At 36.0% G+C, this 19399-nt stretch overlaps 1 protein-coding gene across 1 annotated transcript in view; it reads right to left on the reverse strand.

Moving 5' to 3' along the window:
* Positions 1 to 19399, reverse strand: part of LOC134539961 (intermembrane lipid transfer protein VPS13A-like) — a 392760-nt gene that overhangs the window by 278639 nt on the left and 94722 nt on the right. Inside the window, exons 12-16 of the mRNA XM_063382355.1 lie at positions 17849 to 17961; positions 15934 to 16142; positions 11897 to 12063; positions 9971 to 10088; positions 7837 to 8121 (exon numbers count right to left, since the gene is read on the reverse strand). Of these exons, the coding sequence (XP_063238425.1) occupies positions 7837 to 8121; positions 9971 to 10088; positions 11897 to 12063; positions 15934 to 16142; positions 17849 to 17961 (892 nt within the window). The remainder of the gene's footprint in view (positions 1 to 7836; positions 8122 to 9970; positions 10089 to 11896; positions 12064 to 15933; positions 16143 to 17848; positions 17962 to 19399) is intronic.

Here is a 19399-nt window from a genome sequence, read left to right on the forward strand (position 1 = left end):
ATGTACCAGCCTAAAACGAGAAAATTTGCTCAAAACTATACACACTTTTTAGTTACGTCAGCTAACACTCGAAAACTGCAAAAAATTACATCAAAAAGGACAAAAAAACACTCACCTCATATTCCTGGCCTGGTGCTGGTAGATCGTCACGAGGTTTCATCAGACAACTGATAAGCAACAAACAAGTGCGCTGCCTAGTGGATTTCCTTCAAAACTATTCCCGGTCTTTTTCAAATATAGATGGAAACTTTTGCCCCATGGCAACTTTTGCTTCCACCTACCCTACAAGTCTACAATTTACAAGTCAATCACTTGTAGATTGTGAAAATTCCTATAATTATGTTTCATAAAAGTACAAGTTAAGCTACAAACTACAAGTGTTTTTAACCATTTACAAGTGTTTGCTACAAGTGAAAAATTTTTATAGCATTTCATAAACCAAATTTCACAAGTAAATACTTGTAGTAAACCCCTAAGTTTCTACAAGCATTCTGAGTTTTGTAAATCTTACTTTGAGTTGAAAGTAGAGGTTAAAAACCTTTCTGCTGAATGTGAATCTCTTTTGAATTAGTACTTTTGTTAGTACAAACAATGGACATTGTTTTTACTGACTCAGATGAAGAAATAGAAGTTGAGGTTAGAAGGCAAAGGACTTTCAAGGAGAGAATAAATATGAACTTTGTCATATACTATGAATACAATGAACTTTTTAGGATGAGTTCACAAAAATTAGAAGAACTTCTGAAAGAGATTGATCATTTATTGCAGCATCCGACAAAAAGAAACAAAGCATTAACTTCAAAGCAGCAGCTATGTATAGCACTCCATTGGTTAGGAAATGGAGGGCAATTACATGCTGTAGGTCATATGCATGGTGTTTCTGCAACAAGTGTTTCCAGAGTTATTCACAGAGTTGATGATGCTGTGAATGAAATAAAGTTTGATGAACTTGTAAAATGGCCAGTAGATGTTTACCATGTAGCTGCAAAATTTCACGACGCAGCAGGGATGCCTCAAGTCGTAGGCATAATAGTTAATGGAACATTAATTGAAATTGATGCACCTCATGAAAATGAAGCAGCATTTGTGGACAGACATGGAAGACATTCCATAAATTGCATGGTGGTCTGTGGACCAGATCTCATGTTTTACTACTTAAGTGCCAACTGGCCTGGTAGTGTACATGATGCAAGGGTTTTGAGAAACAGCACATTTTGTCACCGAATGGAGGGTGGGTGGCGACCCATTCCGAATGCTATAATACTTGGAGATTCAGGATACCCTTTGAAGGAATGGCTTATTACTCCTGTTGCAAACGTTACAAATGATCCCATAATTAATCGCTTCAATAGGGCTCACAAATCAACTAGAAGGTATGTAGAATGTTCCTTGGGCATACTAAAAGAAAAATTTCCTTGCCTTAGTTACTTACGTGTTAGTCCAACATTTGCAGCCAACTTTTTTAAGTGCTGTACTACATTGTGCAATATATCAAGAAACACTGATTAAGAAGCAGGCATTCAGTTACAAGATGAAGATGAAGTTGAATATTATGGTGCTAATGAAGAAAGCCTGCTCTACAGATTGGGGCACAGTTAAGGTTACAACAGTTAATAAACCATTTTCGCTAGATGGCTACGGGAGATTTTTGGAAGGAAAATTTTTTTTTAATTTGTTTCATGGAAAGATATTTAAAAAATGGTAACAGGCTGAGATACATTTGAATGCAGATAAACTATACAGACTTAATAAATGCAGAACAATTTTGGTATGATTATTCATAAGATTCGACAGTTTGTAATTCAAATTTCCATATGTTGCAACACTAATTTTTATATGGTGAAGTAAAGTTGCTTACAATTACAAGTAAAAAGATTACGGGTTTACAGATTAACTCAAGTATGATTCACACATTTTCATCAACAACCGTGTTCCCATTAATTATAGCTGCATTTTCGAATAGATTAATTTCATTAGTTTCATTTTGCACTTCGCAAAATGTGTAATTTGGAGGAATATCAAGTTCTAGTGGGCTGCAACTGAAAGAAAAAGAGTGTAACTGCAGAAGAAAAATAATTGTATTTGTATTCATTGTTAGTAAACTTCTTTGTCATAACAATATTGTACTAGTATATTTTAAATACCTAAAGATGTTTCAATAGTAGGCCTAATATTTAATTATTTAATGAAGTTTTTCATTAGTTTACTTGTTCATGTTATGTGCTATGTAAAAGTCATATCAATGTCAGCAAATGGCATGACTACTCAACAACTTTAAATTACAAAAACATTTAGAGATAGTAAAACAAAATGTTATGAAAATGATCGCCGCCTAATTTTTTATCTCATGCCCTCAATATTTTACTTACATTCAAATAATTTATTTTATCAAACACAGGAGCTATTGAAATATTCAGACATTGTTTGCATGTTTCTAAAATACCATGCGTGCATTTTTTTAAAAACTGTACTGAAATTATATTATAACCTAATCAACAGATCACTAAAAAAAAACTTGCAAAGGAAGTCAATAATAGCACTAATTCTGGTATTTAGGTACTTATGGACTAATAACTTTTTATATATTAATTAAACTAACCTGGCCCAGCTAACCTAAAAAGTAGGGGTGTGCAAATAGTAGATTTTGATGGTCGAATATTTTCGAATCGAATAGTAAAATTTTAGAATAGAATGTGAATAGTTTCGAAGTTGAATAGTTGTAATATATATATTTTTTATATGTTACCACACTGAACAATGGCGGGTTTTCATATATTTAATTTATACAAGATATTTTCTGTGAATGACACCACAAAAAAAAAGTTCACTTAGTACTTTTAAGAGTTACTGAGGACATGAATTTTTATTTCATATTTAATAATTGTTATCTATTGTTTTCCTTTCGGTTACCACTTGTTTACCGTCTGGCTTTTGAAACCAAGTTGGTTTAATATACAATGATTTTGGTTTGGTTTTTTTCTTGAAATGAACCCTTTAAAAATACATTGCGGTTATGTTAGTAAGAATGTATAAATAATTTGGAAATTACATTAGAAGATGGTGAAAACCGAAGCTCTTGGAACTACCACGAGAAATAAAAAACAGCCATGTAAATACCGTACTGGCCCGAATATAAGGCGACCATGTTTAAATAAACGAGAGATGAGAAAATTGGAAGTCGCCTTATTTTCGCACCCAAGATGTCAGCACCACAAACATTAGTTCCAAGCTGAAAGCTACAGTAGAAACATTGTTAAAATGTTCAAGATTTTTTATATTAACTAAAACTTTGTTACCTCAAACGGGGAAAACGATAAATCCACCCGATATTGCAGTAATTCACAATTGTTTAAAGTTAAAAATTAAAATATTTGTTCTTCAGTAAAAATGTGAATGTTGAAGCATCTTAAAATGGCAATTATTTATTACACAATTCAAATTTGTACTTTGTGTACAATCGTGTGTTAACATTTACGGTAATTTAATTTAAGATTTTTAACGAAAATATTTGTACTAAAATAAAACAGCTATTTTCAGAACGATTGTTTACTTTACAAACAGCGAATGATATGAACATTTTGGATGTTATGTTTGTAAATTCACGGCTGCCAACTGTCTTTCCACAATATTTCTTTGTTGTAAAACGAACATTGCCGAACATGCACGAAGACGCCATATTTACAAGAATTTGGTACGTTGCTTCAAAAGCTATTTTAATAATTTCACAGTAATCTACTCTTTATTTATGTAAAAACCTTTCAAACAACATAATTATCATAGATTATTCTTTAAAATTCATAGGACAGAGACTCTCTGTCAGAGAGTAATAAGGACAAATATTCGCGGTCACGTCACCGAAGTTATTCATGGCCGTATATTTCACCATGGCAGCTAGCCACTTGTTTGTTCCGGCAAGCTGCATTCTTTGTTTGCTTTGTTACGTTTAACACACTACTAAATAGTACTACGTAGCTTAAGTGAAACGGAAAGTTAAATGCGGTGTACATAAATGCGAAAAGGATTTATCAACACAAAATGTATGTCTAATGAATTTTTACATTTGTTTGGCCTCCTGAAACTGCAGGTCGCCTTATGTTCGGGCCAATAAGGTATTCACAATTTTAAATTTTGCTATTCGACTTACGAATGCGAATATGTAGTTAGTCAGTTACTATTCGCAACTATTCATGTTTACGAATATTCGCACACCCCTACTAAAAAGGCAAACCACAATTTAGTAAAATTTATTTCCACAAAGTTTCGACAATTTATATACTGTAAAAATCTACTCAACCTAACTTAATTGGGGTAGGGAATTTGTTTAACAAAACTAACCTAACCTAAATGAACATTCACCAACGTAAGCTAAACTATCATAAATAAACTAAATTTTTTACCTAATGTACATGCCACATATGTATAAAAACATATTTCATTAACAAATCTTCCATCTAAGCCTAACAGTTCCGTCATATGTTGTGTGCGAGGTACTTATGCTAGGTTTAAAAAAAGATGTTGGTTAGGTTAAGTTTGTTTAAAAACGTTCTTTCCTGAGTATGTTTGATTAGGTTATGTTTTGACATAGTGATGGCCCGATATCCAAAAACCTGATACCGATACCGATTCCGATATTTCCAAATTTACCGATCCGATAACCGATACCCGATATTCCGATAATAGGCCTATCTCATTTCTAACACTGATTCTATAAAATTGTGGTTCTGGAGTATTGTTAGAGACAATAATGAAAAATGTTAAATATTAATAAAACATACATATGTGAATGTATATTATTTTTATTAAATGTAAAATATAGTAAATTCACATTAAATGAAAGCTAATAATGAATTTATCATAATGGCCTACAAATAAGCTCTCTAAATTCAAGGTCTTAAAAATTTAAATTTTTTTCAAGGCCAGATAAAGCAATATTCTGGTGTAGGTATTACCTACAGTATGCAAAAAACATATTGTAACTACAAGGAAACAAATTTCAGATTTTTGTGGAGAAATGTTGAGAAATATTGTAGCTGTCCGGTATTAGTCTCTAGTGTATTTGCTTATAATGTATGAATTACAAGCCACTGCATGTACTGAGTCCAGTGTCTCAACTGTAATCTACGAAAAATACCGTCCGAAAAACGGGAAGCCCACAATTCACGTAGTTTCGGTTCCCTGCAAGAATTTCCGAAGATTTCCGAAGTTTATTAACGCCACTTCAGACGCTAAATCAGAAGTTCAAGCATGTTGTGACTGACCTAACCTAACCTAACACTTCGATTTTTTTTAATTTCAATTTTTGAGAGAAATCCGAAGTTGCACGAACGTGGTAGGGAACCTAAACTACGTGAGTTGTAGGCTACCGCCGAAAAACATCAAACTTTTGTACCCTTTGTAAAATTTCATCACGGTAAACGACACGCTAGAAAGGAAGGTCTTCAAGTAGTAAATTTTGTGACCATTGTTCAAGTGAATCACTCCATTTATTGGTGCGAAAACACGTTAAAAATACGTGAAAAGTAATTTCAATACAACTTTGCAACGTACTGCAGAGTTTATAAAACCACACATCTTTATTTATGTTGTTTTCAATGCACTCAATATAGCCAACATAATACCTTTGCTGCAACTTGCCCTACGTAAACACGTTTCATATTTTAGCTTTTGTAAAAACTTACGTAATGTTTTTGTGTAGAACAGCAGTTGGCGACCATGAAACGACACGGAAAGAAAATGTCTGTTATATCAAGCAGCAACTTTATTCTTCTTCATGTTTACTTACTGCTACACCACTTAATAAATTAAATATCGTAATTATTTTCGTTTATGTTTTCAATTTATGTGCACATAGTGAACTTCGAAAATTCATCAAGCGAAAACATTTTGCGAATATCTGAAACGAATAAATATGCACTAATGACTGGGATTTGTGTACACATGGAAGAATTGTACCGTCGGGATGCATTGCAGTATCAGAAAGAAGAAATAGGCTTGAAATTGTTTCTGTGGAAAATATGCTTGAAATTACTAGGTAATATGGTGACGTGAAGATAGATAAATTACGCCCGCGGAAAATAAGCTTGGGATTACGGTTAAGGTTATGTGAGAAGTATTATTGGCGAGAGCAAACATCGGTTATTCTATCTTGAAATACAACAAGAAACCAAAACAAAAAACATTGAGCTAAGCTCACAAAACTATTACGAAAGTTTTTTAACTTTTTTTCTTTCAGTGTAAATACAAAAACTCAAGTGTAAATACTGTCTGCATACCATGAACCAAAACAAATTACGGGCTAAAGAGCACAGAGTACTGGTGTGTCGAGATAACATGTATAAAATCTGTAAAGCGTGCAAATATGTACAATAAAGACTTTGAAATTGATTTGAATTGTCTACCAATCCAAAGGTTGACGGATCGAATCCCCGCCGCCGCGATACCTCCCATTTTTGTACTTGTAAAAATACATGCGGCGCGCGACACTAGCGCTCCCTAGCTTCCTAAATTAGAACCATCGCCCGAGCAGACGACCCTCCACGTGACGTCAACAACCACCTCAGGATTCCCTCCACGTGCCTCCCAGCCACGCCCACCCGGACACGTGCTCCCACAACAACCTGTTTGATTGTTTACAGTGTAACAGAACCAGCGTTCTCCCCCTACTAGCATGTGTAGGAATGTCTTGTTCGCAATTAAACTCATTCATATGACAAAATCTTTATTTCATTAGCATAACATCCTGAAGGGCTACAACACCCTAGGGTACTTCTACCGGGCCAAGAACCTGCCAGCTACCAGCCATAAAGTTATGTCACGCCCTAAAACCACTCATACTCTACCTGTGGACTAGCGCGCAAGCACTTCACATTACGCTAGTTAGCTTCCTGACATCCATCCAAACCATTAACACCACCTGAGGTAGACAGTAGGAAATCAAACGTACAACCACAGTAAAAAACTGAGCTGCAGCGGGTTGAAGCACAGTTCTAGTGATCACAACCTAAGAGTGCCTCAAGGAACTTAGCTTCCCCTTGACTACTTTCTAGGCGCACAAACATTTTAATGCATTTCCCGAGACTCAAAATAGGATACTAAAGTCTGTTGTACCAAAGCTTCATTACCATTTAAATAATACTTTTTTACCAAAATATTTTTTTTTAAATTCTAAAAAAAAAATTATCTTTCCAACCAACAAAATAAAATAATTTGAAAGCAAACAGCAGGCAAAGTGGTTCTAAACCCCCTTTTTCCCATAAAATGAATATCTGTGTATGCTTCTGCTTACTTCTATAAAACATTTAACAAAGACATCAGTTTCTTTTGACTGGAAGTCTGCGACTAAGGCATTTAAGAATAAGGGAATTGGCATATAAGGTCGTAAGTCTGAATGTATATTAGAAAAATTGAAACAATGGACAGCAACGAACCCAGCATCAAATTTTGGTGAGGGGCGGATCACCGTAAAGTTTTGGGTGGTGTGGAATACCGCCCAGTTGAATGGGAAGTATTAAATTAAAAAAATAGCCACATAAAAAGCTATGTTAACAAAATTATGATGCCTTGAAAAATTTTAAAATAATTGTATACAGTAGAGTAGCAGAAGATACAAAATGTATAATCACACATTTTTCAACAAAGAAATCAAACTAATTTCGAAGGTTAAGTGCAGTTTGCAAAAAGATTATTTTATTGTTTCATATTTCTTAGTTATATAAATTTTTTGGGAAATGGTAGGGACAAGTGATTGTCCCCATCTGTCTCTCATACGACCACCACTTTTCAGCAGGCTAAGTGCCGCATGTAAGTCTGAACAGGTGATGACCACGATGCACTCACTTGTCCACATCCGAGGTGGCCCGCCCGCCGGGGCCGCCGGGGTGCACGGGCGGGGCCCGGTCCCGGCGGGCCGCCTCTGCCCCCACCACAGCGCACTGCACCCGCCGCAGCATCGCGACGCCCGCGTCGGGCCGCACCTCGTCGTCCTCGCACCGCGCGCCCCGCGGCACCCCCACCCCGCGCGCCGAGGGCGGGGGCAGCCCCTCCAGCAGGTCCAGCACCAGGGCGATCTTGCGGTCCGACAGGTTCAGCTTCACGCTCGTCAGCGACACGTTCAGCTTGTGCCTGCAGCACTCCTCCTTTCAGATACGTGGCAGAAATATTCTTGAACCTATTGTTCTATCTATGAGAGGCTTATGGACACACTTTAAAAATTTGATTTCTACACTCTTTCCACCAATACAATCACAGATAAGTTTTCCCAAAATGGAGCCTTCATTGATATGAAAATACTGTAGAAATCCAAAACAAATGTACCAATTGATTTTAATATTAAAAAATAGTATTCTTTAAAGATTTAATGAAATAATGTTTATAATCATTTTAACTGTTTCTCCATGAATAAACTTAGTAATAAAATCTGAAGTAAATGTGATTAATACATTTCACATACTTTTCTTTGTAAATAAAAACTCAAAATTCTTTCATCACTGATCACTTTTATCAAACAATTATGTATTATCAATAGAAAACTAGCACAGTAATTTTACTTGAATGCTGGCATCACAGAATGTTAGTTCCATGTTATAAATTAAGTTATTTCAGTAATAATAATTTCTGAAATACCAATGTATCTCAGTCTATCCTGCATTGATTTATATGTATGTACTTGTTGAAACATTATAACAGCTACCACAGAGAATTAAGACAACACAATAAAGTAAAGCATGGATTGATGCTAAAATGTCCCGAAAGATTTCTTTGAGCTGTGGTTTAGTTATTAGTTAAGATTAGTGCATCTTTTAGATTTTGTGTGCATATGTTTGCAAAAATATTTTGCAAGAATAATATTATATAAATAATATTATAAAAAATAATATAATACGTATTCTACCAACAAATTTAATGCACAAATAAACAAATATTTCTTCTACACTTCCATTAGCAACTGCATTATGTAAAACTACCACAGGGTTGCTGCGAGTGTGGATGGGCAGTAATCTCTACACGTGAAAAAAGGCAAAAGAAAAGCAGAGAAAAGACATCATCATACTTTATGATTTCATGTTTGTATTTTTAATTGATTATTTAAAATTTTGGGCCACACAATATTGATGCAGGGCAAGCATAGACAATTGGCCTGCCTGGAAGGGTTCTCGCTGACCCCACGTAACCACTAGAGGTGTGGTTCGGTAGCTCCGCCCTTGCCAGGCACAAGTGTGAGCAGTGTCGCCATCGCACCTGGGGCCGAGAGGTTTCGAAGAGCCGGGACGTCGTCCCTGGTTGCACATTCCAGCTACCAGAGATTCTGATGGGCCTTCATGCGGGTACAAGGCCTGGCAATTGGTTGCCGAGAGGATGAGCAGAGTGGAGAGGAGTGAGTGGAGTTGGGAGAGGCACACGAATTGAGTGGTGCACGAGGCAAAAGATGCATGCAAGAGGCACGCGAGGTGCGAGGTGCGAGGTGCAGGGATGCATGAGAGTTCTGGTTGTTAGGGATAAGGCGAGTTTTGTGGGGTGATAGCGGAGAGAATGCGAGTTTATCAGCTAGAAGTGGCTTCAAGGACTTGAGGTAACATCTGCAAGGTGAAAAATTATTGTGGTGCGAGTGAGTAGTGGCAATAGTGGCATATGTCCACAAAGGACACGAGGCGTCTGCAGGTGCTTTTATTGGGTAAATGTATATTTGACTGTTTAGTAATCAAGAGGTAGCTGCAAGTATTAGTGTATTGCTGCAGTTAATAAAAATAAAGATTTATTAATAGGGCTATCCTTTCGAACCCTGCATTTCAACTTACTTTCCTAAGTATTTGAATTTAATAAAGTATAGTCATTCCTTAGTTTAAATGTTACATGGAATTGGCTCACAGAGTGTAACAGGAGCATAGATGCACATTCACTTTCACAAACAAATATGGCAGAACAGATTTAACATATAAATAAATGCGGGCGGTCCTGGCAGCCCATGACCAACCTGGGCAGCTGCCGGTAGTCGGGCTTGACGCTGTTGGAGAACACGAGCTGACATCTCACTTTGGGAACGAGGTGGTAGTCCGTGTCGTGCTGCTTGCGCACCTCCCTCCACTCTTCGCCTACGACAAGCACACCACAGCAGACTGATGTGGCACCCTTTATAAACTACAAGCTAACAGGGTGGGCCAGCTAACATTAACACTTCTGAGTTCTTGATAAATGTTGTTTTTCAGGTAAGAATATGAATACATTGTCAGCTGGAGCAAGGGTGAGGTGGGCTAGTTTAGTTGCATTTTGGGCAGCTCTCATGGAGGAAAGACAGTCAGCCCATAATGTTCAGAAAAGCTAAAATGCACTCAGGAGCATATGAAAATTTAATTTAGAGGGGGAAAGGGGTAGGAGGATAGAACCACTTTTCCTGCTGTTTGCTTTCAAATTCTTTCCATTTGTTGTGGGAATGATAGATATTTTTAGAATTTTGGGGAGGGGAAGAAAAATATCCCCCCTCCACCACCAACCCTTAGTTTGCCTCTGAAGTACTACAGCTGTAATGTTGAGACAAAAACACAAGCAGGGGTACAAAACTCTTATAAAAAAATTTTTAACAATACATATATAAAATTCTGATGTCATGTTTTTAATCCATTATTTAATATATAGTTTAAAAAATACAGTCTAGCAATATTTATTTTGTTTTAAATTAATAACAAAAAAAAACTTTTTAACTGGGAACTTATTAAAGTGTGTTAGTAATATTTTTTTTTTTCGATATAGGTTCTAAACAACATTCATACGATTAATTTGTCTGATCAATAAAAATCTCTCCGAGCACAAATGACAAAACACAGTCTTACTGAAACATAAGTCTATGATGAGTTGATGAACCTGAAGGTTAGTTGGAAAATCCCCATTCATTGCTGCAAAATCCATGAGAACAGGCTCCAGAGAGGCATGGTTAAGTTTCAAGATTGTAAATAGAAATAATAGGAAACCTTACAAAGTTATACAATAATTGCAGATTGAACTTACCGTTAAGGCTACAGTAATGCTTTAGATTTTTTTATAAACTATGGGGTTAGAAGTAGTGATGCACCGATAAGGCTTTACCGTTTACCGAAACGATACAGATAACCAACATAAACATCGGCCGATACCGATACAAACCGATTACCGATTATTTTATCACATTTTCATTTTCCAACAGCTAAATTAAACAAATAATAATATATCAAGCAATACTAAGAATTAAAATATCTTCACAGGCGCCATTGTTTAAAACAGTCTCGTTTTCAGAAATACGCATTCGCAATAATAAACATTTACGTTTAAAAACACAACACCTTCGGAATACTTCCATAGATTATATGATGTCAACAAAGACGCCAATAAAAGGAAAGTTAGCCAACACTGAAGTTCGCAAACATTTGGTGCTAAAGCAACCGCTCTCTCCTTTCGGACGTTTTCATTATTTCTCACTATGATTGCTAGCGCTGCTAAACCTGATCGTAATCGTAACCACTTTAATGCTGTCTTATTCTACAGTTGGCAGTACAACTTTTATCTGTATGCAGGTATCTATGGTTCTTAGTTGCGTGTTTACAAAATAAATAGCGGCGGGAATGAATACTAAATTAAAATAGTAAGTGTGCTCCTAATTTTTTTAATTTAAAATCTGGCGTAAGATATGCGACGAAATATGTCTACGAAATCTGACGAGAAAATAAAGGATGCGTAAAATACAACTTACATCGGTATCGGTATTTAAATAATCGGTGATAACGATTAATCGGTAAAATGTAATTATCGGCGATTATCGTTAATCGGTATCGGAATCGGTGCATCACTAGTTAGAAGATTTCTACATTAAGTAAAAGATTATCTTGAAAAGCCCTACAGACCACGTAGGTACATTGCGCAACCGACTCACCGGAGTCACAGAAGATGAGCTGGGCATCAGAGAAGTCAATGTGCAGGCGGTCGTAGAGGCGCTCCTCCAGTTCCATCTGCGTGGCGTCCTCGAGCGTCACGTTGCTGGGCTGCACGTCACTCGTGACCTGCACGCGTCCCAGGTCCACCACCAGCACGCTCCCGCCCCTGCGAGCATGGACCAGTCCATACGCACAAGTCACACTGGAGAGCTTCTTATTACCAACAGAACTGTATGGACGGAGACATGATTTCATGGTTTTATTGTTAGCTCAATTTTGTTTTTAAGACGGTCGGTTTCGTAGTTATTGTTTTTAATTTTTATAAATACTATTCATTCATTAAAATTATAGTTTTTATTCAGAAACATACTAAACGTATAACGGTCCATATATATATATATATATATATATATATATATATATATATATATATATATATATATCTGTGGCTAAAATACTGTAATTTTGACTGTTATACGGTACATGATGCATTTTAACAATAGAATTATTTGTGATAAACTTGAAACTTGTCTAGCACAGATTTACTTAGAAAATTTAAAAAAAAAAATCTGCAAAGCTCTGTGGGTTTGAAAAATGTTTCATCACAAATAATTTAATAAAAGATGCAAGAACAAACTAAATAAAATTATTTTTGTAGCTACTTAGTCTATACATTTTAGTACATATATCAAGCTAAATAAATGATGCTCATTTAATTTAACATATTGAAAGAATGTAATTTTTGTGATTTGAGTTATGTTAAAACACTGAGTAATTTCATGATTTTAGTTGTATTTTGGTGCTTTATTATGGTGAATTATTTGTATTTTAATATTATTTTTATTTTATCAAAATTCACCATAAAACTTTGTCTCTGGTCAAGGAGGATGGAGTTGCAATATAAATAAAAATAAACATAAAACACTAGTGTTCAATATTTGGAAAGGTGGCAACAGGATTAGCTCATTCAGCGAACCAGTAGATCCAGTGGTCGTGATTTGGATGCTTCTCCTGTATCTAAGAGATGATAATGGAGAAAAAACTGAATGAATGGGTGAGGGAAACAGGACTCCCCCAAGATAAGACACCAGTTTTCTAAATCATCCTCCACAATTCTCAATTATGAAAAGTCTGGGTGGGATACGGCTGGGTTTCGATCTTAGATCACTTTTATGGAAGACCAGTGATCTTACTACCCAACCACCGTGTCCTCTGATGTTGAGGTTACAAGATCTTACAGCACCATTTTGAAAAAAGTTTTGTAAGTTATATTTTTTAAACTTTTTAATAATTTAGACTTTAAAATCATTAATTTTGACTTGATTTAATAAAGTGGATAAAATATAAATATTAAAACACTGTTATAAGGTAGTATCAACAAATAGATGCACATACATGCCTACAAATTGTACACAAGAAACAAAGGTAAAATCATTAAGTAAAATGCTGTAAATTTGTGCAACACTAATGGAATGTTAAAAAATTTCTCATTTCTGTTTACATGGTTTTTACCAGTAAAATTAATTTGTGAAAAAATATATATATATATTTATAACCAACAACCTATTCGGCTGGCTAATACTGTTTGAAAAGGCCATTATTAAACCTATCCGAATTCGTCAAGTATGCAAGTGAAGTACGCAAGGACGCTTGTGAAATAAGCTAGGTCACAAGTTCACAACTGCATCCTTGAATTTGGACACGGTCTTCGTAAGTCTGATGTTTTGATTTAGTAAGTACTTTAAACTTCATGCTATAAAATGATTACCAAATTAAATTTAAACTTCGAATTTAATTACTTCATACAAAAATGCTGGCCCTAATTAGTTCCATTTTATAAACAAATGAACATGTAACTTCTCATTATTTAAATGAGACAATTTTAACAATTCTATTGTAAATAGTACAAAAGCTATTTTTAGAGTATCTACAGATGACACGAACAAGTTTACATCATCAATGTACGCCTGTGACAGTGGTGAGCTGCTCTTTTTCTCTCACTTATTTGAAAATAACTCTTTTAGTTCGGCGACAAGGTTATTAGAGAAGTTAACATTTGTTGTGGCAGGGGGTAGATTAGCGAAAATGTTAAGCAATTTAGTGGATGCCACCATGACTAGGGGTCACGGACCAGGTGGAAACTCTACTCTCAAGGCATGACGTCACCCGTGTGGGGATGTGACTCGGTTCTGCCGTTCACCTTTATAAGACTACGCTTTAAGCGTCGGGCACTGGATGCTAACGTGGGCTCTTACAGTGTCCCACATGCTAGGAACTCATACACACACACGCGCGGTCAGACAAACATGAACAACACGAGGTATGCGAAACTGGTGTTTATTACATGGCACTCTGTAACATGTCCCTTGTACATTAGTTATAACTATAAAAAGTAAACTGCAAAATTCCTTGCGACATGACCAGCATACGAATGGTCCAGGCTACCTCGTGACTGGACAAAAGGTTCGTGTTAATGACAAATTTCGCCAAGAAGATAATAAACGTAATTAATTAAGCAGTCGCATACCGAGGTAGGCTTCGAGGATAATAGCAAACGATTTAGATTAAATATGAAAACATATTTACAGTGGTCAGTTAGCACAAAGGATGAATTTCCAGAGTGCAAAGACCGTCCTACCTCGGGTGGCGATGGTAAGCAACTGTGTACCGTTTATCATAATTTTCAGGCACAAGTTTTGAATATTAAGTTTAATTTTTCATTTTTAAAGAAGCTAACCAAAAAAATTAAGTTGCATTTTTAATTTCATTTAATTTTGATTCCATTACTCTACTCTCCGACGTAATATTGTGCAACCCAGTGCACCTGCTCTTGTTCGCAGACTCAATTAGATACTTTTGCTGACGATTGGTTATCGCAGCACCTCGTCCGCAGTTTGCATTACGTTTTCTCCCTGTAACAGTATGACTTTTCGTGCTAGCGAATGTTACACGAGCCCACCGCTAGCATCTTTCATTTCTCAGAGGCAGGCATAGGTAAGCTGTTTGGCAGCACGTCGAGGAGCATATTACAGTCCGCGGCGACGCCTCGGGACGCTACACACGACGCTTTTTCCAGGCGACATAGCAAGTATTTACTCCCCCCCCCCCCCCCCTTTCCCTCTTCTTCGCCCTGTGACTTCTTGGGAACTCCTACCCGGAACATCGACCTCCAGTGAACCAGCGCAGGGTGCATGGTTATGGTTTAGATTCATAAAATTTAAGATGGCCTTCGGTCCAGATCCAATGCTGTTCAGTGGTACTTAAATATGAAGAAAATGTCTAGATGTTTATAACATTATAATACCTGCAAGGATATTAACACGATTAATTTAAAAGAAAAAGTTTACAATATTAAATTTTATTTATCACTGGTTCAACTGCGCCCTCTTGCAGAAGCTTGCGACGCACACACACGAACACAAGCATGTCGCCGGATCTGTGAGGCACAGCCCCGGGCGACGTCACATTCAACAACATACACCAGAGAAGTTGGCCTATGGCAATAATTTTCGTGGAGTGACACTAAGAAACAAAGAAAAATGGAATTTTGGAAAACTGGATGAGAATTCAAACCCATGTCTTCCAGTAAGCTTGTCCAATAGCTTACAAAAGCACCTGCTCGCCACATGGAACAAAGTGAAAGAAGAGGAATTTTGGATCCAGGTATCACACAGAGGGATGGAAATAATGTCCCTAGATCGTCTAATATGCAAACAAAGCGAGGAGGCTCCAGAGAAACATTTGGTTGGCAAAACTGGAGTCCCTCGAAGAAAGTACTCAAATCACAGCAATGTCAAACCACATTCCCTAATTGGACAGAAACCATAATTTTAATATAGTTAAGCTGAGGAAGACTAAATTTAGTCCTCCGCAAATGTTCCCAAAAATTCCGCTGTTAATGTTTTAAAGAAAAACATTATGATAGTTAAATGTACTGCAGACTACAATATATTTTTTCACAAATTAGCAATCTGGTTTAGCGTTAAAATAGTTTTGATGATGTGGTTCCACACAATCTGCGTCTGGGGGGACTCACTTCTGTAGCGAACCCAGCTCTGGGATGACGAAGTAGGGGCCCTTCAAGTCCATGCAGACGCAGACCGTGCAACGACGCTCCAGCACGCTCTCCAGCAGGCCACGCGCCAGCCCTGCCACGTGCGCCGCCTGCCGCCACGACCAGTCCACTAGTTCCTGCAGCGCCACCGGCCGCGTTTGGAAGAAGTTCACGATCTCCGTGACGGCATGCTGCGAACACAGTGTCATGGGCTCGTCAGAGCAGCGAGTACTTTATTGAGTGCCCATGCACTCATTACATAATCACTTTCTTATAGATTCTTTCACTGCATTCAAAGAATGCAAATATAATTTCAAAATTAATTTCATTATAGTTGGCGCCCTTCAATCCGGCATTCTTCAGTTCTACACCTTCTATAATCCGGCACCGATGAAGTCGCTACATCCGGATTTTTCAAGTGGTTCCTTAACAGTTACGTTCAAGTGTGTGTTTTTTTTTATATAATATAGGAATTTATTATAACTTGTTTTAAATCTTCTTTGATAATCGGGCAAAATCGCTGTTCAGTAATACTTTCTTTCCCCTGCTAAATTAGTTTAAATTGTCATTCATTTGCCAAAATTTCCTTTATAAAATGTCACGTTAACTATTACATATATTTTGACATATTTTAAAATTGTTACCTTCTTACACTTAGAAACAATCCTGTCTTGTAGACTTTCAGTGATCTGACTCACCTTATATTCATACTTTGCTGTTTGTCTAGACTATATTTGCATGTATATATTTAAATGATTTAAATTTCTGTTTATCACTCAAGTTAACACACGAACACAGTACGTCCACCATCTTTGCCACAGACTTTCTCATCTCACATATGAAAGGTGTATGATTAGCTAATAAGATGAAAACAAAACAGGCTGCACTGTCTTGCATTTTGCTTTAGCGGGATTGTGAAATAAACCACACCAATACTACAGATACTTTGTGTTCCCCCAAGTGTAACACGTATCACACGTGATGAGGTACTTGTTATCGTTCTCTACACTAGTTTTTGTAACCATACTTCACGTTACTGCCATTTCTCTGTGATACAGCCAAGTTACATACATTCTAAGATAACTTCCAAACTGAATTAATCCAGTTGGTTTGTGTATTATTCTATGAATTAAATCTGCGACTTAACATTTGTTAGCATAATCCACTACCAATGTTTTGTTAAAAAAATAATTTAATTATTTTTTATGATTTTAATCTAAAAAAAGGCATTTAAAAAAATTTTTCTACTTAACTGAACTAGAGAGCTATTTTTACGTATTTGTATAAATGAATTTATTTTTTCCAAATATTTAGAATGTAAATATTAAGTTTTAAATAAATTGCATTTAAAATGCTAATTTCACAATAAATAATAATAATTTATAAAATAATTGATGGTAATTTTGGAAAAATAGATGCTAATTTTTCCAGTTCCTAATAATAATAGTCACTTTGCATTGGATGTCGTCCTACATCCTTAGCATAGTCTAATATTGCAGTTTGTTCTTTAAACGTCTCACTGCATTAACAACGGGTATAACTTAAAAAACAAAAAGCTAAAAAGAGAGCAATAAGTTACGGCTTTTCATAAGTGTATGATCACGATGCTTCACTCAGTAATGTTCTCAAGAAGTACTCAGGAGAATGAGGGTATGTTGGCCTCAATGGCAAGACGATACAAGATCTTAAACTAGTCCCATTAGTACAGCCCTATAGCAACCAGAACTACCGCCGGCCTTCAAGAGTGAATTGCGGTAGGAGTTCCAAGGCTTCATCTCTTAGCTGAAGTTTACTACTTACCTGCATATATTCCTAAATTTAAACCTAATCTATTGACGCAAGGTGTTTTCAGGGAAGACTGCTGGTAGGGTGCGTGCCAGGAAGCTGCAAAGCTTACTTCGTGGTAGATGATTTCCACAGGCTCGAGGCTGATGAAGAGGCCGAACTCTGTGTCCAAGTTCAGTGGGTTTTTCTCAAAGTCGATTGAAAAGAAATTGGATGAAGTGTTTCCTGGAAATTTACAGAAAATTAAATAGAAACATTTCATCTTTGTTTTCTGTGTAAATTCAGAACATTTTTACAGAACTTTAATTAAATTTTGAGCTTATTAACCAGAAAAAAATACTTACGTGTGAAAATACTTTTATATATAGGTCAGTAAAAACTTATTTAACATTACAAAGCAAGAGTGAGATATACTTACTGATTCACAGAATCATTTACATGGTAGAGCAATATTTCTAGACATTAATATTTTTTTATTAAACTAGCTTATTGTAACATATTGCTTTATTTATAACTTTCCTTCATAAATGTGGATTACTAGTCTCACATCTCAATGTTGTCTGCTATTGTGATATGAATGTTTACGAATATGTAGAAAGTAACACATTGCTTAAGGGGCCTGCCTAGTCAAGGGTGTATGTGTGTTAGTGAGACTGAATGATAAGTGCGACACTCGCTGGTGCTTCTAGCGCAGTATCACCTCCAAGCGCAAGGCTCTGAACTATCATGCATAGGACACCTAGAAATTTGCATGGTAAACATAACATAAAATGGTGGAGAAATGAAAATAAAGGTGTAATGCAAGGCCTTGCATGGTTTCCATAATCTTTACCATGTCTAGAAACTAATCTGAAAATGCACGTTTTAGCCGTATTCACTATTCTAAAAATACAATTTTTAAAAATGAAATATAGAAACAAAACTTCCCATACACCCTCAGCACATTTTAAAATGATTTTCATTAACAGATGCCACTTCAGATCTTGAGAAGTTTTCAAATTGCGTGGTTCCTTCTGAAGCTCTGCAAAGTGTATGTGTGCCCAGGTAGGCAGGGACATTAACCATTAATTTTTAATAATAAGTATCAAACAAATCATACAAATCTCTCCTTAAACAGTATACTTATGTATGTTAGAAAATATTTTTTGTCATGCCAATACCTTTTTCTAATGAAAGATGCTATAATTGCTAGCCATACAAAATAAACTGGTTTTACAATTCCTCTACGCTTCAGGGTCACTTTTCAACACAGATAGCATCACTTTGTCTAGCATAACATTTTTTTGGGAAAGAGCCAATCAAATATGACTGTATTTCACTAATAAAAATTATTTCATTTAATGTAAATTATGTCAAACAATAATACATAACATAGAGCTAACATTTAATTTGCAGAGACAGGTCAATATAAACAGAACCTCTAACGTTACAGTGGACTCTGATAAGTCGTGTGAAGCTTTGACTAAGCAAATCAATCGAAGCCCTTTAAATATTCTATTTTACTTCTCCTGGAAATTTTTCTATTATTTTAATTGAAGCTTTGAATTTGTTGCAAGCTATAGAACATAGGCAGCTTAAGATTTGTTCATTTTTTTTTATAAGTTTTGTTTGAATAAAGTTGATTACTTAAATACCAAAAGTGCTCCGTTTACTTTTATGGATG

The sequence above is a fragment of the Bacillus rossius genome, chromosome 1, assembly GCF_032445375.1.
Source record: "Bacillus rossius redtenbacheri isolate Brsri chromosome 1, Brsri_v3, whole genome shotgun sequence".
NCBI classification, from domain to species: Eukaryota; Metazoa; Arthropoda; class Insecta; order Phasmatodea; family Bacillidae; genus Bacillus; species Bacillus rossius.